General features: G+C 45.1%; 5 protein-coding genes and 1 long non-coding RNA gene across 9 annotated transcripts in view; 3 read left to right on the forward strand and 3 right to left on the reverse strand.

The window, feature by feature from the left end:
- Positions 1–11623, forward strand: part of LOC111850203 (unconventional myosin-Ib-like) — a 61300-nt gene extending 49677 nt beyond the window's left edge. The window contains exons 17-32 of one of the 4 annotated variants that reach the window (XM_072700203.1): positions 472–698; positions 914–1114; positions 1760–1853; positions 2288–2437; positions 2603–2671; positions 2786–2872; positions 3408–3494; positions 4625–4711; positions 6069–6155; positions 7126–7200; positions 7716–7850; positions 8034–8140; positions 8291–8423; positions 8853–9005; positions 9279–9409; positions 9707–11623. In XM_072700203.1, coding sequence (XP_072556304.1) covers positions 472–698; positions 914–1114; positions 1760–1853; positions 2288–2437; positions 2603–2671; positions 2786–2872; positions 3408–3494; positions 4625–4711; positions 6069–6155; positions 7126–7200; positions 7716–7850; positions 8034–8140; positions 8291–8423; positions 8853–9005; positions 9279–9409; positions 9707–9836 — 1953 coding nt within the window. In that variant the 3' untranslated portion in view covers positions 9837–11623. The remainder of the gene's footprint in view (positions 1–471; positions 699–913; positions 1115–1759; positions 1854–2287; positions 2438–2602; positions 2672–2785; positions 2873–3407; positions 3495–4624; positions 4712–6068; positions 6156–7125; positions 7201–7715; positions 7851–8033; positions 8141–8290; positions 8424–8852; positions 9006–9278; positions 9410–9706) is intronic. The other 3 variants (XM_072700204.1, XM_072700205.1, XM_072700206.1) reach the window with 3 other exon arrangements.
- Positions 1101–9309, reverse strand: LOC140578606 (uncharacterized). Its single transcript, XR_011982856.1, has 3 exons — positions 9228–9309; positions 4501–4645; positions 1101–2296 (listed from the first exon to the last, which is right to left on the reverse strand). It is a non-coding gene; the product is annotated as an uncharacterized lncRNA (long non-coding RNA).
- A 1871-nt stretch (positions 11624–13494) lies between the features above and the next one.
- Positions 13495–13977, reverse strand: LOC111850192 (histone H3). The gene has a single exon (XM_023823828.2). It carries the CDS (start codon positions 13970–13972, stop codon positions 13562–13564), a length of 411 nt encoding a protein of 136 aa, XP_023679596.1. The 5' UTR covers positions 13973–13977; the 3' UTR covers positions 13495–13561.
- Positions 13978–14576: 599 nt separating this feature from the next.
- Positions 14577–15221, forward strand: LOC111850198 (histone H2B). The gene has a single exon (XM_023823842.2). It carries the CDS (start codon positions 14677–14679, stop codon positions 15049–15051), a length of 375 nt encoding a protein of 124 aa, XP_023679610.1. The 5' UTR covers positions 14577–14676; the 3' UTR covers positions 15052–15221.
- Positions 15222–18682: 3461 nt separating this feature from the next.
- LOC111850189 (histone H2B) lies at positions 18683–19286 on the reverse strand. The gene has a single exon (XM_023823825.2). It carries the CDS (start codon positions 19229–19231, stop codon positions 18857–18859), a length of 375 nt encoding a protein of 124 aa, XP_023679593.2. The 5' UTR covers positions 19232–19286; the 3' UTR covers positions 18683–18856.
- Positions 19287–19921: 635 nt separating this feature from the next.
- Positions 19922–20628, forward strand: LOC111850191 (histone H3). Its single transcript, XM_023823827.2, has one exon. It carries the CDS (start codon positions 19937–19939, stop codon positions 20345–20347), a length of 411 nt encoding a protein of 136 aa, XP_023679595.1. The 5' UTR covers positions 19922–19936; the 3' UTR covers positions 20348–20628.
- The last annotated feature ends 552 nt before the right edge of the window (positions 20629–21180 follow it).

The following is a 21180-nucleotide window of genomic DNA, read 5'->3' on the forward strand; positions in this document are numbered from 1 at the left end:
TGTGAGTGAATAGTGTGTGAGTGTGCCTTGCAATGGGTTGGCACCCCATCCTGGGTTGTTCCTTGCCTTGCACACGTGGCCTCTGGGATAGGCTCCGGACCCCCAGCAACCCTGAATGGGATAAACGGTTACAGAAAATGGATTGATCAAACATGGATAGTCACTAGATTAGGGTCTCCAACTCCGGTCCTGGAGAGCTACTATCCAGTAGGTTTTCTGTCCCACTTGGCTTCTGATGAGCCACACCTGCTCCTGGTATTTACCTGAGAACAGGTGTGGCTCATTCGAAGCCGGGTATGATAGAAAACCTACTGGACGGTAGCTCTCCAGGACCGGAGTTGGAGACCCCTGCAATAGAGACACACCATGACTTTTAAGGGAAGCTAATGTAATCATTATCCTATGTGTCCATTCATTGAGCTGGGAATGAGTTAGTTGTTCTGATTGTTGTTTTTCGTATCTCCTGTCTAGGTGCTGTACCGTGTGGAGGGCTTTGTGGACAAGAATAATGACCTTCTGTACCGTGACCTGTCCCAGGCTATGTACAAAGCTAACCACAGTCTGATGAAGCTACTCTTTCCTGAAGGAAACCCTATCAAGGTCAACCTAAAGAGGCCCCCCACCGCTGGCTTCCAGTTCCGAGCCTCGGTGGGCACGCTCATGAAGAACCTGCTGACCAAAAACCCCAACTACATCAGGCAGGTCCACGACTCCCCCAGGGCAGATTGCTGGGACCATCTGCATTAGACTATGGCTAAGATGTTGGGCAGTGGATCAAACACTGTAAAAGGAACATACGGCCTTAAAACTTGAGTACCGATAAGACATTGTTTGCCAGCTGGCTATGACATAGCAGGTATACTAGCAAAATTTCTGTGCTAATTATGCTTGTGCTTTGGTTGTGATTCTCCAGGTGCATCAAGCCCAATGATAAGAAAGCATCACATATCTTCACCGACTCGCTAGTGTGCCACCAGGTGCGATACCTGGGCCTGATGGAAAATGTGCGTGTCCGCCGTGCCGGCTACGCTTTCCGCCAGGCCTACGAACCCTGCCTGGAGCGTTACAAGATGCTCTGCAAGCAGACGTGGCCTCACTGGAGAGGCCCAGCCAGGTAGAAGGGGTCGCCGACGTGAGCAATCAAAAATTATCGAAGGGAGTTTGCTAGTTTACTTCCCTTATGCTTATTGTGTCACATGAAACCAAAGGATTTGAAATTTGGGTTTTAGAGGAAGTTCTAGACTAGCGAGAGCTTGAGTACTGCTTACTCTATACTGTCTTCCTTGTGCAACAATGTGACCATTCCCTTGCTACTAACAGCAACTGCTCTGTCCCATGTGTATGTATCAGTGTTACAGTTGTATTGTCCATGCAGAGTCGGCCTGTCGTAAGTCGATAGGACTCATTGACCGTTGCCAACCTGAAACGCAATGCTCACTTTGGTCGCAGACATGTTTAGGCAGCAACTGCCTGCATCATTCTGCCCTATTTCCCTTACAAGGTTTCTGTGTGTCATAACAGAGATAATGTCCTGATTAGTATCTGAGACTGAGGGTTGGCTCAACAAGTTTGTGAGCATTCATTCTCTGACTTCTAACATTTATACAATATTTTTGATTATTATTTTGTTAGTCCGTTCTGGCAAAATAGTCCCCTAACAGCGGTGTTAGCTTTTAAAATACTCATTTATACAACTATGTTTATATTTTAAGATGTGAAGTAAGCAACCATTCAAAATGACAACCCTTTCTACCTTCAGGGAGGGAGTGGAGGTGCTACTGAATGACCTACAGATCCCCCAAGAGGAGTTTTCCTATGGACGCTCAAAGATCTTCATCAGAAACCCCAGAACGGTAACCACCCCTTTTATTTTCAGTAGCATCAGTTCTTGGTGACTCTCAGCCAAAACAAACCTTTGATCTACATGGGCCAGGGACTCCAGACAATCAGGCGTCCATGACATTAACCTCAGGAGACAATACATCTGATCTACCTGCATTCCTGTGAGGTGTGGATTGAGATCAAAGGTTTTCTCAACGTGCCATCTTATGTGGTGAATGTGTCATACCTTTAAATTGTTAGACATTTTTCAAGACTCTTACAATCTGTCTGAGACAGTCTGAGGATGAGAGGAAGCAGAACCAAGATCTTGTCAAGTTCTTGTCTTGTTCAGCTCAGATGATTGAATCAGATGGAGGTCATAGTAAGCTCTGTGATAATTCCCATCAGTGTTTAGCTAGGGATGAGCCTTTCCTGGATGCATATGTCAGTGACCTTTCCTCTGCAGCTCTTCACCCTGGAAGAGAAGAGGGCACGGTGTTTGGAGGACCTAGCTACCCTTATCCAGAAAATCTACCGCGGTTGGAAGCAGCGTACACTCTTCCTGCTTATGAAGAGGAGCCAGATTGTTGTGGCAGCTTGGTATCGTAGATACGCGGTAAGCGGTCACTGCTTTGCTACCCTCATGCCATGTGTGTAATGTTTATACACACACTGCTGCCACATGTCCTGAAGGTCATGGACAGGCATGACACTGTGGAGGACACCGTTCCTCTTTTGAAATAAGCAGTCTATTGTGCTGAATAGAGTCTGTTGTTTATAGCAACAAAAGAAGTACCAACAGATCAAGAGTTCGACCATCGTGGTGCAGTCCTTCATCAGAGGGTGGAAGGTGGGTCAACTGGGGCATCAAACCTGCGGTTGCATGTCTTGCCATAGCTGATGGCATGCTTTTTGGGCAGATATGTTTTTACAAGGAGGATTTTTTTTTTCTGCTTGGCCACAGGCCCGCATGATTTTGCGTGAGCTGAAGTACCAGAAGCGGTGCAAGGAGGCAGTGACCACCATCGCAGCTTATTGGCATGGCACGCAGGTACTGCATCTGTAACGAACCTGCCTGCACTGGGAGGTGTGGCAGGAGTAATGAAACTGTCTGACTGCCCACATGGAAATGCATCCAGTTGGACCTACAGGCAACCTTGATTACTCAACAGAGATGATTATCAGCTCACAAAGCCGTAGTTTGCATCTACAGGTAGATCCAATTGAGCTGTTGGGGAAAGATTCTTCTAGCTATGCTTTGATTGACAGCATATTTTACATCCCTCATATAAAGTTATAATAGAACAAATTTCAATGGGACCTTTATTGCTGTGGCTGATAGTTTACAGTAGTGTTTATAGGCCACATACTGATCCCTTCTGATGTGCTAATCATCACAAAGGATCCATTAGGAGAATGACTTTGGCACTAACTGAGTTTTCTTCTTCCATTCGACGGCACTTTCTGGCTTGGGCTTCCTGACCTCACCTCCTTCTCTTTCTCTCTCCCTCTGCCCGCCATCTGCACTCTAATCTCTGCCATATCGTCGCGATTCCGACCGCGTCCACCTCCCCCACCCCCCACAGGCGCGCCTGGAACTCCGCCGCCTAAAGACGGAAGTGCGGAATAGGCACGCAGTCTCTGTCATTTGGGCATCGTGGCTGGGGACAAAGGTATAGAGGAAACCTGCTGCCCTCCATAGCCCCAGCCTTTCCATCCAGCCTCTCGCTGTCTCCCCACCCCCCACCCCCACAGTCCCTGATCTTCCTTCCCATTCCTTCACTTTTTCAAGGGTTTTATTCCTTCTTAGGTTTTCAAAGCAGGAACTATAGACTTTGGCAATACTCCAGCTACACATTTGCCACCATCTTCATTTTACATTTGTTTGTTTTTTTGATTGTTTACACTAATTCTGATCTGACGTCCACAGTGATTTCCCCTATTAGTACTGTATGAAACCTTGACTATGATTACAAGCTAGCAAAGTCCAAACCTTTTTAAATTAAATTTTACTTTTATTTCTTTACTATCATCACCTCCTCCCTACCCCCAAGTTAACTAATACAAGGCCATTTGGTTTAGTTTGAATTTTTACTGGTAACTAAGCCAAAGAAAACTTTCATTTGCCAAGGTCTGTCTAATATTGAAACCCAACCAATAATGTAGTCACAGTTTGGTCACAGATTTCTGTCAACTTGGAATTTGTCATTGATTTCCATCTGTTCCTTGGTCCTTGCATTGTCACTGTACAAACCTGAAGAATCCTTGAAGGAAATGGCTCACTTGCATTAGATTACTTTCTAGTGATGGTGACGGGCTCAAATAATTCACACTGCACAAGTGCAATAATACATACATTTGTGTTTGTACCAGGATTTTCACGTTTAACATTGTCATGTAATCATAATGATGTATTTATTCACTTATCTGTGGAGCGTAAAGCACCTCTGTGAACAGTACTTTATCATATACAAACAAATGTGTAGTTTGACTAGTTTGACTGGTCAGCATCCTGTGTAGGGTCCTTATCATGAATGTAAAGTTTGTTTTAGCTCTTTGTACTTGGGGTGTTTCTGTGGGGAAGCCTGTTATTTAGTGTGATACCGTTTTCTGTTGTCTGCAGTGGGTAGTTCTGTAAGCCATAGAGACATCCGTAGAAGTCCTTCAGCAGAACCTTACCTCCAGTGCACAGTCTGTCTCTTGCTCTTGCTTAACTGATGATTGCTTGGCGATGATTTCACTGGGCGGGGGGCGCTATGCCTCTACCCCGTCTCAAAAAAACGAAACCCCACCCCTCTACCAGGCACGGAGGGAACTGCGTCGTCTGAAAGAGGAAAAGCGGAGACGTCACGCAGTCTCTGTCATTTGGGCCTCCTGGCAGGGGATGAAGGTATTTGGGAAGCCCGCTGCCCTTGTCACCCCCCCCCCCCATTCCCCTCAGCCATCGCTGTGACCATCTCCGTGTAAACACCAGACAGCTGGGTTCACCCACATCTCTGGTCTTCATGTTCCCATTTCAGAGCATGTATTCATTGACCATCTGCATGATCATTAGTTCCCAGTCTGGTTAGGTCACCTGCCTTGGGGAAACAAACAAAGCACCTCTACCTCCATTAGTATGACCAGATAATCCATGTCAGAAAGGGCACTTTGAGCAAGGACAGGATTTGCAAACTATCATTTCAATTAAAAGGACCTGGATTTCACTTTCGCACCCAGTTAGTGCTGTTTGCTGATTGGTCAGCATCCTATAATCATGCATGTATCACTAATGTTAATGCGAATGGACGAGCCTTTCAATTAAGCAAACAAACCACTCAAAGCACAAGAATAAATGAACTATTTAGCCAAGCACAGGAGCCTTTTAGTTTTTAATTAGTTTCTAAAACCTGAAGTAGCTCAGTGTCCTTCCTGACAGTTGATTATATGGTCACTTTACCTCCTTGCATCCTTACTACAGAGTCGGTAGAAGGATCCCTTTATGTAGTGAGGGCGGGGTTTTAATGCATTTTTAATCACATTCTACTCAGCTGCATTGTTCAAGTATCTGATGGGTTAGGACTGATCCAGATGGACTTCAGACAAAGCAGGTATAGGAGAAATGAGGGGATCCGGGGCTCTGTGGAGCTCCACCACAGCTCTGCAAGTTTGGTCCTGGTCCTTTCTGGGTCATGTCTCAGTCATGCATGTCTTTCATCCACCATGGCCAGCACTCTTCCATCTCTCTACCCTTCTGCATGCACGGCCTCTTCTCCTGCTAATGCCTTGTCCACTTTCTTATCTCATGCTGCCGTTCTGCCCCATAGTGACGTGGATTCACAAATGCATCACCTTTGTGACCTTGCTCGTTTTCATTTTCAAAATCAATTAGAAACTAAATGTTGCTGGTGCCTTCTATGGGTCTACGTAGTTGTAGATTGTGTAAGGGGCAGATGGAGAGTCTTGTCCATCACCACTGTTTCAGGAATGTGGGTGTCTCTAAAGAATCTTAGCCTCTTCAGTTGGATGTGGTTTTCATGCAAACAATATGGCTGGCCAGCAACATGCAGCAATGATCTGAATACATCACATTGAAATTATGAGGATGACTAAAATTCACTGAGCACTTGTATTGAAAATTTAGGCAGTTCCTTCTCGGCTACCCCAAACATGTTTGTCAGAGGGTCATGTGACATTTGCCGAATCCATGCCCTCCACCCTGCCCCCTTCTTCCCCCTATTGGACGGTTCCTCTTCATCTTCCCCCAGGCACGCAGGGAGCTGAGGCGTTTGAAGGAGGAGGCCAGGCGTAAGCACGCTGTTGCTGTCATTTGGGCCTACTGGTTGGGACTCAAGGTATCATTGTATATGCCCTCTTCTCCATTGCTACCCCACTCAGCGCCGCCCTGCTGGAGGGTGTGAATGCTGACTCAGCCAGCCTCGGTGTCCAAGGTTTGGCCTGTCAGACCAGTTACGGCCCAATTTAATGATGACTGACAGCTGAATAACCTTAAATTTAAAAAGCACCTAGATGCAGCCAGCCTCCAATCACCGTTCCGACACGCTGGTATTGATAAGCAATGGCCATATGCTCCAGATGTCATCAGACTTAATATCTCTCCTGTGAAATTACACAGATCTGTCAGATTTGATTTGATAATCTGTGTAATTGAATGTCTACTGCTTTTATCACTTTCGCCTAACACTTTAAACAGTGTGACGACTATGGCTAAGTGAATGAGGCTGGCTGATTGAGCGTCTCGTCTGCCTGTTCTGCTTGCTATGTCCTGCTCACACACTGCCCCATTGGCTCCCACCACAGTCCACACACAAGCTCCAGAGCTCTGTGCTCCAGACCTCCTCCATCTCGGTCTTCTCGCTCTCTCTTTCCCCTTAATCATGCCGCCATTTTTTTTGCCTTCAGGTTTTTTTTTTTTCTCCTTGCGTGGTGTCACCATGAGAAATCACAGCGTGAAAGCTCACTTCTGCTGTCTCCTTTCATGGTTTGATGTCATTGCGACACACTGATTCACTGACTTTTTAGCTTGTATGTTTGAGCCTGGCCTTTTTTCAAAACGCATTAATGATGTTCTTTAGGAGAGAGTTAAGTTTTCCGCCAATGAAGAATCTGGTCTTCAGGAAAAACTGCACTTTTCATCATTAGAGTTTCTAGACTTTTATACCAAGGTTTCTCTGCGGCTCTGTGGGCGTTTCATCCAGGAACATGATGTCATCTACCACGTCTGTGCTCTACTAGTGGCAGCGCCCCCAGAAGGAGCTCTGCCGTTTAGGGCTACTCTGTGACGCCTGTCCATCTGGTTTATAGGTCCGTCGCGAGTACAGGAAGTTCTTCAGAGCCAATGCTGGCAAGAAGATCTACAAATTCACTATTCAGAGAATTGTGAGTAAAAATTTGGTATCCAGCATTATGCCACCAAAATTATCACTTTTCCTCTAAATTGTGATTTACTGCTATTGATCACATTTCTATATTATGCAGCTCATGACCCTGTTTCTCATAATAATCCAGACTTTGTAGTGAATAGTTCTACCAGACTCCATGCTGCAGTCGTATCACGACACAGAAGATATGAGCACAGGCATCCCAGTGACATCTTCTGTGCAGTGATACGATTGGTGTATAGAGTTAGCAGTGAGAAGTTTACTGTAGGAACTGTTTTCTTCTACCAAAGTCTGTGGATTATCTTGAGTAAAGAAGTCATGAATTCTGGTAAGAGACATTGCTGTTCAAGGGGTCCATTTGATCCCATTATATTCAAGACCATTTTTACGGCCAATATCTCTAAACTAGGCAAGAACAACCTTCTGCAGCCCCTCTAAAATGCATCTTTTTCAGTTTGGGGGTGAATTGCCCCTTTAAACTAATCATTTAAAATTCGATGTTTATTCATTCAGATGCAGAAGTACTTCCTGGAATTGAAGAAGACTATGCCTTCTATGTCGCCCATTGACAAGAGCTGGCCACCCCGTCAATATCTGTTCTTGGAGGGAACTCACACAGAACTGAGGAGGATCTTCCATCTGTGGAGGGTTGGTGAACTCCATACAATGTTCTTGTATCTCATACTGAAAACCTTGGTTAGACCAAAAGATCAAGATGAGTGACATGCAAACATGCAATAATATTGTGCCTCATATGTCACTCTGGCTTATAGATAGGTTTTCCTCAATTTTAGGCGCTAAGATGGCAAGCATTGTTGTTTTCATCTGCAGTGCAAGAAATACAGGGAGCAGTTCACAGAACAGAAGAAGGCCATCTATGAGGAGAAGCTGGAAGCTAGTGAGATCTTCAAAGACAAGAAGGCCCTGTATCCAAGCAGGTAGGCCCTGTATCCAAGCATGTAGGCCCTGTATCCAAGCATGTAGGCCCTGTACCCAAGCAGAGGAAATGCATCAGCCTGGGATGAAGTAGCTACAGTGATGTGCTATGGGATGTCAAACTAGACCATGAATTTTTTCATCTTTTGCAGTGTTGGGCAGCCATTCAGGGGCGACTACCTAGAGATCAAAATGAACCCCAAGTACCAGAAGCTGAATACTCTGGTGGACGAGAAAGTCATCATTGCGGATGTGGTGAACAAAATCAACCGAGCAAATGGCAAGGCAAGTTTCCTACCTTGATTTCACAAGGCCCTGCTTCATGTTTTCTTGGTTATTAAGGATTTTCAGTGGCTGCATGTAGCAGTTCATATGGATTACGAAATCCAGTTTAGCCTTAGCCCCAGATCATTTCAATTGCTAGAAACTCCCCTGTTCGGGGGTAAAAGTAAAATTTACCTGGGGCTTGACTTGTTTTTTGAAGGAAGATTGGCATTAGGGCTAAAATACTCGGGGCCCGGCTTAAAATACTCAGGGCTATAGCCCCAAGTGATCAGACCTAACAACCAGGCCCCTGAACTAAAGTCAACTGGTACAGTGCCAGATTGTCAATTACTGCCTATCCTAGTCGTCATAATAATCCTACAATGTATATCGTCCTGCATGAGGACGTTCAGAACAAAGGTTAATTGTAGGCCTGCCGATTCTCCTCAGGGTGCTGCTCGGATCTTCCTTCTGACTAAGAGCAGCCTGATGCTGGCAGACCTGAAAACGGGGCAGCTCAAGGCCAGCGTGCCGCTGGCCGACGTCTCCGGGGTGTCTGTCAGCAGCCAGACTGATGGATTCTTTGCCTTGCGGCTCAAGGAGGTGAGGGAGCCCGACCCAGGAAGATCTGTCACACATTCCCACACGGTCGCTATTTATATCTGCATTAAAAAAGGTCTGTCCTTTTAAAATTTGATGACAGGTAAAATCGGGGAGGTTTTATTTTGGCCAAATTGGCAAAAATTAAACGCAACAGTGAAAAGCAGAGTATACATAGTTTACTGTTAACCATTACCTTCCCCTCCTAGTCACTGTTATACCTACGTGCCTTTGCTAGCCCTTCCCAGCCTCTCCGTCTTCACTCTTCACCCACAGGGCTCTGCGTCCGCAGCAAAGGGAGACTTCCTGCTCAGCAGCGAGCGGCTGATTGAGATCATCACCAAGCTCCACCGCACCAAGGCCGGCTGCGAGGACAGGGAGCAGATCAATGTTGACATCTTGGACGAGTAAGATCCCGTGTCCATTTTCCTGTGGGAACCCTGGCCTCAGCCAATGCACCCTAAACCGCTAAAAGCTCAGTGTGCAAGCAGGGCTTTGGTCATGTGTTCAGAATAGTGAATGTATATTGTTTTTTATTTTTTTGCAGAGGGGGGTACTCCTTGTTATTGCTAGTGATGTGAGATTATTTATATCTTTGTCACTTTACAGTTTTGGCCAAGTTGAACCAAAGGTGGCTATTGTTTGCAGGCACTTAAACCCTGAATTAAAAAAGAAAATATTAACACTCATCTCTCCCCACTCAGGTTCCTAGTGCAATTCAAGCAGCACAAAGTGTGTGTTAAGTTTCTCCAAGGGGGACCAAAGAATGGCAACAGCGTCACCTGTAAGCGCAAGAACAATCGACTGCTGGAGGTGTCTGTGCCATCACCATAGACTCTTTCCCTCGGATCCGGCTGTGGGGTTATTCGCCGCCCCCCCCCCCCCCCCCAGCCGCCACATACCCCCAGCGACCTTGCCCTCACCCCGACCGTCACGAGTACTATGCAAATTTTTTATGTTATTTAAAGTAATCATTTATCTACTGCTGAATACTGAAAAAAGTCCCACAATGCACGAGAGCCAAACCAAGAGGGCCTTTACTGACCGAATTGCTCACATAGAAACAAACACTAGGGGGTGGAATTCTGTACGGTCCTACATGCCTGAGCGCATGTGAATCCGGGTTTGCTGGTGATGGTTGTTTTATTTCAACAATCTGTCGCATCCTGACGGTGCTTGTATTTCGTACCACACACGCCATACATTGAGGTTCGATATACGCTGCCCTCCCCAACGGGCTTTGGGATGAGGGGTGGTTACTGCGATCTCCCAAACAAGATCACGCAGAGGCGGGTCAACGAGGGACAATTTCAAACATCCAGGCAAAAAAAAAAAGAGCGGTTTGCTGAAATGTTGCAAACTAAACAATTGCACTTGTGCTCTCCTGGATGTATATTAAAGAATCATATTATTTTTATATATATATTTTACCCTGGTCAAAGGCACAAGCTAGCCTTTCATGTATTGCTTATACATTTCGCAGAAGTTATTCATAAAAGCATCTGTAACTCCTGTATTAGTGATGTGGATGTTTTGTTGATTTTAATGACTCAGCCACAAAACTGCCTGTGATTCCTCACAGGAGGAAAAAGGACCAGGTACAGCAGATTGTTAAAGGATCACAAGGATCCAACCCCCTTGCCTGAATACTTGGGTGGCTGAGCGTACAGGCTTGTTACAGATCGTTTTGGAGATAGCTGTGCCATGCTGTGATGGGCGTAATGGATGCAGTGGTTAACAGGCAGTGCCTTAGTGCCCGATTTTCGGTGTTGATGAGCCTTGCACACCATTGCCACCAGGCCTGCAGTGAAACTGAAAGCCTGGGCGTTTCTGGGTTCCAGAACTAACTATCAAATTAACAAAAGTGTCCAGCTGAGGGGCGGGGCACCGTCTCGCACTACTTCATGGTGTGACACCGTGATGTGGCCTGCATTGGCGCGCTCTGTCAGTGCATACGCTTGGCATGGTTTGCTGGGACCACTTCATATTTAGAGTGACCATGTGGATCTGAAAAATCAGTTTGTTTTGGGACCGGCCCAATCAGTCCTGGATGGCTGCCGCCCCCCCGGGGCTTTGTGCAGATCCACATCCGCTCCCGCCGGCATATATATGTACATGCACACAAGGAAATGTCGCCCTTTGAAAGGGCTGTGTCTGTCCCCCCCCCCCCCCCCAGGAGGCTGTTTTTCCTGAATTATTGTGGCTTGTTTACTCATAAATCAGAAGTACGGCTCTTCTAGAACGGAAATGTGTAACCGATCGAGTGCAAGTCACCCCTGTCCCTGCTGGTGTACCGGCTGTGTTTTTTTTAATGTGTCACTGTATTTGAGCAGGGTATTGCTGAGAAGAGGAGGGGCTTTCCTTAGGAAAAATCTGCATACATTCTGAGCTGAATCGTACCAAAAAGCAACATGGATGCCTTAGAACAGTCTCAAACTCAGTACAATATAGTATTTTCCCCTTTCCTCTCTGTGTATGTATTTAAGCAAAAAAAAAAAAAAAACAAAAGTAATTGTTTGCATTTTGTCGTGCCTCATGTAACCATTTCTGCAACATGGCCATCAGTGTAACAAACTGCAATTAATCTTTTTTTTTAATTAAAGAAAGCAAGAAGTAAATTACCTTTGTCTACTTTTGGAAGTTTGTTCAAATATTAAAACATACATCTGTGTGTGGGCATGTGTGCAAGTTTCTCGTCCTGTATGAAAATCAGTCATGTTCTTGTGTTGCCACGTGAGAGTACTCACCTCATGTGTGAGCAAATCCCCCGGCCTTCTGTATCTGGACATGTATTCCCCAGTGATCCATCACCCAAGCAATTGGGCAAAATTCACATTCCTGGGGTAAGAGTCTAAGCCCAGTCATTTCATCGGGCTATAGGAACAAAGGGACACCAATAAGAGTTTAAAAAAAAAAAAAAAAAAAAAACCTTTAAGCAGCTGCATGGATGTTTTCCATCACATCTGGTAAGTTGTGTTGGGTTAAATTCCAAAGCATTGCAGGGTTGCCTGCAACCAGACCCAGGGGAGTGTCCCTTGACAGTTTGTGCACGGAGGTTATAAATAGCAGGCAATTACGGGCCGTCCCGCACAGCGTTCCCACCGTCCTGCCGGCTGGGAACGAGGGGCTGGGCCTAGAAGCCTCTTATGAACCCACAGTTCAATGGTGGGCGTGACAAATCATAGGGAAGAGCCCTGACCACTGCCTTTCTCATCTTACTACTACTAGTGCCACAACTACGACATGGTATGGTGGGGTGGGGGGATTATAATTCTGCCAGTCAGAAGCTATATAATCAGAGTACCTGAATTTAGGTATGTAGAAAGTGACATGTTAGAATTTGGTGATCAGTGGTCATTGTTGACACACCACAGCACACAAAACGTGTCCTCTGCCTTTAACCCATATGTGACGTGACAGCAGGGGGCAGTGCTTGGGGTGGCACCTTGCTGGTTGGGAATTCGAACCAGCAATCTTTTAATGGATAGGGAAGCGCACTAGTAATTTAGACACCACTGTCCATCTAGGCTACAAGCACAAACCAGACCCAAATGGCTGTAATCAATCAAGCAACTTTTGTGAAATATATCTATTAAGCGATTTATGCTTATTGAAGTGGGCCGGAAATAGTTTTTGAACCAACACATCCTAAAGACTTGGTTTTTTTTTCACCGCACAAATGTCAAACGTCGGAAAATTAGAGTTCCTGCACTTATTTTTTCCCACTTCAAGCACTGCTAACACTGATATCTTGCTTGAGTGTCCGTAGAGGTAGGACCACAAGTCAGTCTCAGAGTCCAATTATTTCATATGTAGGTTGTAGAAATTTGGTCATTTACATGAAGCACTAAGAAACTGGAAGGAATGCACGTTTCTGCGTAGGAGAGATGTCAGTCCAATAGAACAACTCAGTAGCCTTATTTAAATAAATTGTATTGGGAAAATTCATCACTTGCGCTTAAATCTAGCCGGTTGCGTAACCGCATTATAGACGGTTACAAAATTAAAATTCGGGAGGAAATGGGGGTCAAACATTGGGATTGTTCATATTTTCCTTTAACGACCTTTCCAGCGATGAGGGGAAGCCCAAGGAACGTGAGAATTTCAGACTAGCTTGCAAAAGTGTTTCTCCAACCGCGTGGTTTTAAGAAGCTTTCGCAGCGCTGCAATAAGGCTTCTCCTGACATCTAGCGCCCAACAGCATTAACTTTCCCCCCCTCCCCAGAGTGGAGCCTTACGACGCTGTGCTGGTGCTGAATCGTTTTCTACGGGAAATGAAGCCTTATTCAAATTATCACTAAAACCCAAATTAAAGGTTACTAAACTAGTTCAGTAAAAAAAAAAGAAAAAAAAAAAAAGATTGTTACAAACCTATAGCTTTAAGTCTGGAAATCCCTCACGCTTACCAAAACAATCTTTGGAGTTAAGAAAGGTTTAGAAACAATTTAATGCTTATTTGGACATGAGGAATTTAAATTTGACTCGCTCTTTTTGGACTGTGGAGGCGGCTCTGAAAAGAGCCTTTGGGTTTTTCAAGGCGGACCGCTGGCGCCCAGACCTTAAGCACGTTCGCCGCGAATGCGACGCGCCAACTGGATGTCCTTGGGCATGATGGTTACCCTCTTGGCGTGGATGGCGCACAAGTTGGTGTCCTCAAACAGACCAACCAAGTAAGCCTCACTGGCTTCCTGCAACGCCATGACGGCGGAACTCTGGAAACGCAGATCGGTCTTGAAATCTTGAGCGATTTCCCTCACCAGGCGCTGGAAAGGAAGCTTACGGATCAGTAGCTCCGTAGACTTCTGATAACGACGGATCTCACGCAAAGCTACAGTCCCAGGCCTATAGCGGTGAGGCTTTTTCACGCCACCAGTAGCAGGAGCGCTCTTACGAGCTGCCTTGGTGGCGAGCTGCTTTCTAGGAGCTTTACCTCCGGTGGATTTACGGGCAGTCTGCTTTGTACGGGCCATCGCAACACAAGCCTGCAGGGGAAGCTACAGTATAACTAGCCACCGCCGCACCGTCGAATTATAAAGGACAGCAGGCGTGCCCTGATTGGGTAGGAGGCTATGGCGCTTCCATCGGGGTGTTTTCATTGGCTAGTTTTCTACCGCCGAAAATTCAAATACTGAGGCTGCATTTACCCCGTCCTGTCTTTTTTATTTTTTAATGATAAAAGACGTAATGGTTCTGTAGTGTCGCCTCATTGCAACCGTTGCCGAATATTTGCCCTCGGCTAAGCCCCCCTGCTCCAAACCAAAACCTGCGCTATACAGTCCTTCTTTATCGATCAAATATACTTCATGGGTGATTGTACCTCCCGGCACTGGCCTGAATTTATCATCATAGGTGATTTGTTTCATGCTTGTTTGAGCAATTCGCACCTTTATGCAGATAAAAGCAAGGCAGTGACCACGATGAAAGGAAGGGAAGATAAAACTACGTTTAAATGATTTTTAATATCTCAAGGCAATGTGACTTTGTTCTACGGCGCAAGAGCGACACTGGAGGAACCAACCAATAGATTTCGAAGAGAGGCGACCGGGAAAAGACTCGCCAATGAAAACCCGTGTGCGTAAGTAGCGGCGCTACGGGCTGAATTTGCATACCGTCCCTATATAAGGAGCGCAGGGGCAAAGATAGCCGAGTTATTGTTTTGTACCCCAACGAAACCATGCCTGAGCCAGCAAAGTCAGCCCCGAAGAAGGGATCTAAGAAGGCCGTTACCAAGACGGCAGGCAAGGGAGGGAAGAAGCGTAAGAGGTCTAGGAAGGAGAGCTACGCCATCTACGTGTACAAGGTGCTGAAGCAGGTGCATCCCGATACCGGTATTTCTTCCAAGGCTATGGGCATCATGAACTCTTTTGTCAACGACATCTTTGAGCGCATTGCTGGAGAGGCTTCCCGCCTGGCCCACTACAACAAGAGGTCAACCATCACTTCCAGGGAGATCCAGACTGCCGTCCGCCTCCTGCTCCCCGGTGAGCTGGCCAAGCACGCCGTGTCTGAGGGCACCAAGGCTGTCACCAAGTACACCAGCTCCAAGTAAAGCGTCTGTCGACGTTTCCCCCCCACCCAAAGGCTCTTTTAAGAGCCACCCACTTTCTCGCAAAGGAGCGGTGTCTTCTATTTTCTCTTCTGTGTTTTATCCTATGTCAAATACTTCAGGCTGCCTTTGGCATGATGGGCGCCGCGCAAATAAATTGTCTTTGATTGCTATATTCTAGTTAACGTCATCTTTCTCATCGGCCGTTCTTTGGGGGAACTAGTACCAGGAGAAGATTTTGATTATGTGCAGATTAGTGTACTAAAACTAGACGTGTTAATTATGCACAAAATTCTCAAACCATATAGCAATTGAATAAACGTGTCGACGCTCGATCGATAAATTCTGTCCTAGTTGTAATTGTGTGTAGAAGTCGACGGCCGATTTAGCATCTACATATAGTCAGATACAACTCGGATACAAGAGCCTTCAATTCATTAGACTAGAAGCTACAAAGCCTGAAATTTGATTTATAGCTTTATTGCTATTGTGAAACAATGGAAGGGCATACTCGTACTACGCCAAGACCGAGAACGAACATGAGTGCGGAGCTGCAGTTTCAGCCCAGTGGAGTTAAACGCATGCGCAGTAAGATATCGTGTGAGCCTGTCAACTCGCGCGATTATGCTGTGTAGATGAGCCATGCTGGTTTTATGTGTCGCCGCGTGTATTACCACCAAGGAATTAGTGTCATTTCCAGTATGAACTATGGAACACTGAGCAACCTTCGGGGTTCTGTTTTTTGAGACTTTTGGGTAAACGCGAGTGAAGTGTTTTTGCATGCGTATGTACGCTATCTGGGGTGTCTATATATAATCAGTCAGTTTACCCTGGCCACATAAACTGTAGTTTCACTTGCATCCTGTGGATGTCGATGTACGTTCAAACACTTGCATACAGCTTTAAATGTAAGCCTAACACGCCAGCTGAGAATGATTTATCCTATGGTGCCTGCGATATATATATAGATATATATATATATATATATATATATATATATATACATATATACATATATACAGACACAAACACACACACCAGGGATTTAGTTGTAAGGTATCTGTAAGCGTAAATAACATAATGCACTACACAATGCAACATAGTGCATTACAGACAGATTGAACCCTTGAATGGAAGAGTATTAACCAAGGTGCTGAAACACCTTTTAACACGTACTTTTGTATCAAAACTGCGTGCCTACAACTCGAAAAGTAGAAGTTGTGAAATAATTAAAACTATAAGAAATATTTGCATTATGTGAAATTAATGGTTGTCTAATGAAAATCACTTATGAAATACAATTTAAAGATTATATGTGGAAAATAAACATTAAGAATTACACAAGTTGGTTCCAACCAAGAAATCTGACTGGAGAAGAGCATTCTATGAATGCAGTTTTATCACTTTATTACTTGGTAAAACAAAAGCATAATTTCACATAGATTGGGAACCTGAAAAAAATGCTCTGGATGTTAATGCATGGCCATGTCAACAATGAACATATACACTGCTCAAAAAAAAAATTAAAGGAACACTTTAATCAGAGTATAGCATCAAATCAATTAATGAGGTGACACCTGGACCCTACAGAGGTTGCACAGGTAGTCCAACTCCTCCAGAATGTGCTCTCTAAGCACAGTCTCAAGGGCATGGAGGAGATTCCAGGAGACAGGAAGTTACTCTAGGAGAGCTGGACAGGGCCGTAGAAGGTCCTTAACCAATCATCAGGACTGGTATCTACAAGGAGGAACAGGATGAACACTGCCAGAGCCCTACAAAATGACCTCCAGCAGGCCACTGGTGTGAATGTCTCTCACCGAACAATCAGAAACAGACTTCATAAGGGTGCCCTGATGTTCTCTAGTGGGCCCTGTGCTCACTGCCTGGCACTGTGGAGCTCGATTTGGCATTTGACATAGAATACCAGAATTAGCATGTCTGCCACTGGTGCCCTGTGCTTTTCACAGGTGAGAGCAGGTTCACCCTGAGCACGTGACAGACGTGAAAGGGTCTGGAGAAGCCGTGGAGGACATCATGCTGCCTGTGACATTAAGCATGACCGGTTTGGTGGTGGGTCAGTGATGGTCTGGGGAGGCATATCCATGGAGAGACACAGACTAGACAAAGATAAATTTACAAACATTTTCAAATAAAGGGACATTGATTAAATTACTTCAGGGAAAATAGAACACTCACCTGGACGACCACATCGAGAACGCAAGTACTTTTTGCGATATTTTACGATTTCCCCTAAGTTAGTTGCCATTTAACCAATTCTTTGCCATTTAACCGTTTCTTACCTTCGACGGAAACGCCACTCTCAAGCATCGCATTGCGTTACAACCTCCGATCATCGAGCCGCAGCTCTCGGGTACATAAGCTAGTTTGTTGTACGTTTTGCATTCAATTCAAACAATAAGTTCTACTGCGACTTTCCCAAGCCCATATTATCAAGTACTTGTGTATTGTGGGAAGCAGACGTTTCACTGAATACTCAGGTGAAGAACTAGGTCAGCGGTTCCCAACCTTTTTTGGCCTGTGATCCCAATTTGACATCACAAATTTCTGGCGACCCCATAGACATTTTTTCCCCCTAGAATTAGTTTTTGATCATGTTTGTTATACCGTGTTGCAAATACAGAGTAGCCAGTTTAGTGCACAAAGTCACTTTTTTTCCCTGATCACATGTAGTTAGGCGAGCTTGTCTTTACAAGGCTAAAGGTGATCGCGATAATTTTATTTGAACTCATTCAAATTTATTAATAACCCTACTCAAAGTCAAACTACAGATGACAAATAAATGGTTCAAAACAAGTTCCTTATTTTGCTTTTTTTTACTTTAGGGTTAAAGTGCAATCTGACAAGCCAAAAAAAGATTATTTTGAGATGGCAGACCACGCCATTGTAAACACATTTAGAAACATGTAAAAACTTAATGAATCCCGGGTTTTCCACAGTATATGTATGGGCACCATGTCTTTTGCAATATACATCGCGAGAGCGTTTATTATGGCCTTCCACCGTGCCCCATTCTTATCATATAGCACAGAGTTTGAAAACGTGTCAGGGACTGTTACTTGCTTAACTTTGGATGTTGTGCTGGTGCTGCGGCTATCTCATTTCGCTGGGATCTGCACTTCTCCGACTCCGCTGCGTGCCTCTGCTTTACGTGCTGGAATAAATTTGTCGTGCTACTTTCTTTGGTTGCAACAGTTTTTAAACAGACTTTGCAACGAGGACTCGTTTGGTCTGTGTTCGACGGCGCAAAACCGAACTAATTCCATGTTACAGGTGTAGTAACACCTTTCTCTGGGTGCGCGCACTAATGTACCCGTGAAGGACGGTGCGTCGCACGTTTCGCTTTTGGCGCTTGCGTGTGAAATGGGTAATAAAATCGGTTCATAAAAACACGTAGTCCTAAACTGAAAATTCAAATTAATCGATGTATCGCCCACCTTTAATTGTGTGGCGTTTCAATCATATCTTTTAAATTAATAATTGGAAAAAAATTCAGTAATTCTCAATTACCAGGCATTTCAGGGTACCCCAAGGTTGAAAAACACTTAATTAGGTATTCTTAGAAACGTAAGCATAAGATCTACATCGGCGGAAGAGATGACGTCGTCACATGGGGTATAGCAGTCAAGAAAAGTTTATTTGCACAGCGCCAATCATAACGAGGCAGCCTAAAGTATTTTGCATAGAATAAAACCTAGGAAAAAAGAAAATAAAAGAGAACGCTCTTTTCCGAGAAAGTGGGTGGCTCTTAAAAGAGCCTTTGGGTGGAGGGAAAACGTTGACGGACACTTTACTTGGAGCTGGTGTACTTGGTGACAGCCTTGGTGCCCTCAGACACGGCGTGCTTGGCCAGCTCACCGGGGAGCAGGAGGCGCACGGCAGTCTGGATCTCCCTGGAAGTGATGGTTGACCTCTTGTTGTAGTGGGCCAGGCGGGAAGCCTCTCCAGCAATGCGCTCAAAGATGTCGTTGACAAAAGAGTTCATGATGCCCATAGCCTTGGAAGAAATACCGGTATCGGGATGCACCTGCTTCAGCACCTTGTACACGTAGATGGCGTAGCTCTCCTTCCTAGACCTCTTACGCTTCTTCCCTCCCTTGCCTGCCGTCTTGGTAACGGCCTTCTTAGATCCCTTCTTCGGGGCTGACTTTGCTGGCTCAGGCATGGTTTCGTTGGGGTACAAAACAATAACTCGGCTATCTTTGCCCCTGCGCTCCTTATATAGGGACGGTATGCAAATTCAGCCCGTAGCGCCGCTACTTACGCACACGGGATTTCATTGGCGAGTCTTTTCCCGGTCGCCTCTCTTCGAAATCTATTGGTTGGTTCCTCCAGTGTCGCTCTTGCGCCGTAGAACAAAGTCCACATTGCCTTGAGATATTAAAAATCATTTAAACGTAGTTTTATCTTCCCTTCCTTTCATCGTGGTCACTGCCTTGCTTTTATCTGCATAAAGGTGCGAATTGCCCAAACAAGCATGAAACAAATCACCTATGATGATAAATTCAGGCCAGTGTCGGGAGGTACAATCACCCATGAAGTATATTTGATCGATAAAAAAGGACTGTATAGCGCAGGTTTTGGTTTGGAGCAGGGGGGCTTAGCCGAGGGCAATTATTCGGCAACGGTTGCAATGAGGCGACATTACAGAACCATTGCGTCTTTTATCATTAAAAAATAAAAAAGACAGGACGGGGTAAATGCAGTCTCAGTATTTGAATTTTCGGCGGTAGAAAACTAGCCAATGAAAACACCCGGATGGAAGCGCCATAGCCTCCTACCCAATCAGGGCACGCCTGCTGTCCTTTATAATTCGACGGTGCGGCGGTAGCTAGTTATACTGTAGCTTCCCCTGCAGACTTGTGTTGCGATGGCCCGTACAAAGCAGACTGCCCGTAAATCCACCGGAGGTAAAGCTCCTAGAAAGCAGCTCGCCACCAAGGCAGCTCGTAAGAGCGCTCCTGCTACTGGCGGCGTGAAAAAGCCTCACCGCTATAGGCCTGGGACTGTAGCTCTGCGTGAGATCCGTCGTTACCAGAAGTCTACCGAGCTGCTGATCCGTAAGCTTCCCTTCCAGCGCCTGGTGAGGGAAATCGCTCAAGATTTCAAGACCGATCTGCGTTTCCAGAGTTCCGCCGTCATGGCGTTGCAGGAAGCCAGTGAGGCTTACTTGGTTGGTCTGTTTGAGGACACCAACTTGTGCGCCATCCACGCCAAGAGGGTAACCATCATGCCCAAGGACATCCAGTTGGCGCGTCGCATCCGCGGCGAACGTGCTTAAGGTCTGGGCGCCAGCGATCCGCCAGGATAACCCAAAGGCTCTTTTCAGAGCCGCCTCCATAGTCCAAAAAGAGCGAGTCTTTATCGTTCTGGTTAAACTGCGAAATCATCTCACTCCTTTTATTGAACTTATTAAAATTTTAATATATAGAACTTAAAATTAAACTGCATAAAAATGAACAATGTTTTCTATCCTACGGTTTAGCTCAATTTCAGTTCTTCAGATACCTCATTTTTAGACTTGTACAAGTTATAACCGATATTATGTATCATCCACGCACATTCTCCCCTGTATCTCACATTCCGGTGAAGCACCAGCTCTTCATTTGCATACACATGTGTTTTCGTTTCACATTGTGTTAATAAAATGGAATTAAATTTTTATGTACATGAATAAATATGTGGGCTGTATAATAAACTCTGTTCTCGCTAGAAATTTGTGCGTGTTAATACTTGTTCGCCAGTGAGCTGAAAGCGTTTACTCCATAAATCCTATAGATGGCAGAAGCTGAATCTTAGAAATTATTAAATAGCTCTCAGACTCGAAAAAATGTATCAAACTTGCTGCGGCCGACTAATAGCCCTTTGGGTCAGTTTCCTTTGGACATTGTATTATCAAATTCTCGCTTTGTTCTAGCTCCGGCTGTCAAGTTCTTTATATGTTTCTTTCAATACAACTTCCTTCATCCTTCATTTGCTTCCATATTATAGATGTGGTGGCCTGTGTAGCTAGAAATGGTCATGGGGTGTGTGTGCATATATATGTATATAATGTGTGTGTGTGTGTGTGTATGTTTGTATACTATGAAATATCGATTTTTTTTAAATGCAAGT

This window comes from Paramormyrops kingsleyae, chromosome 16 (genome assembly GCF_048594095.1).
Source record: "Paramormyrops kingsleyae isolate MSU_618 chromosome 16, PKINGS_0.4, whole genome shotgun sequence".
NCBI classification, from domain to species: Eukaryota; Metazoa; Chordata; class Actinopteri; order Osteoglossiformes; family Mormyridae; genus Paramormyrops; species Paramormyrops kingsleyae.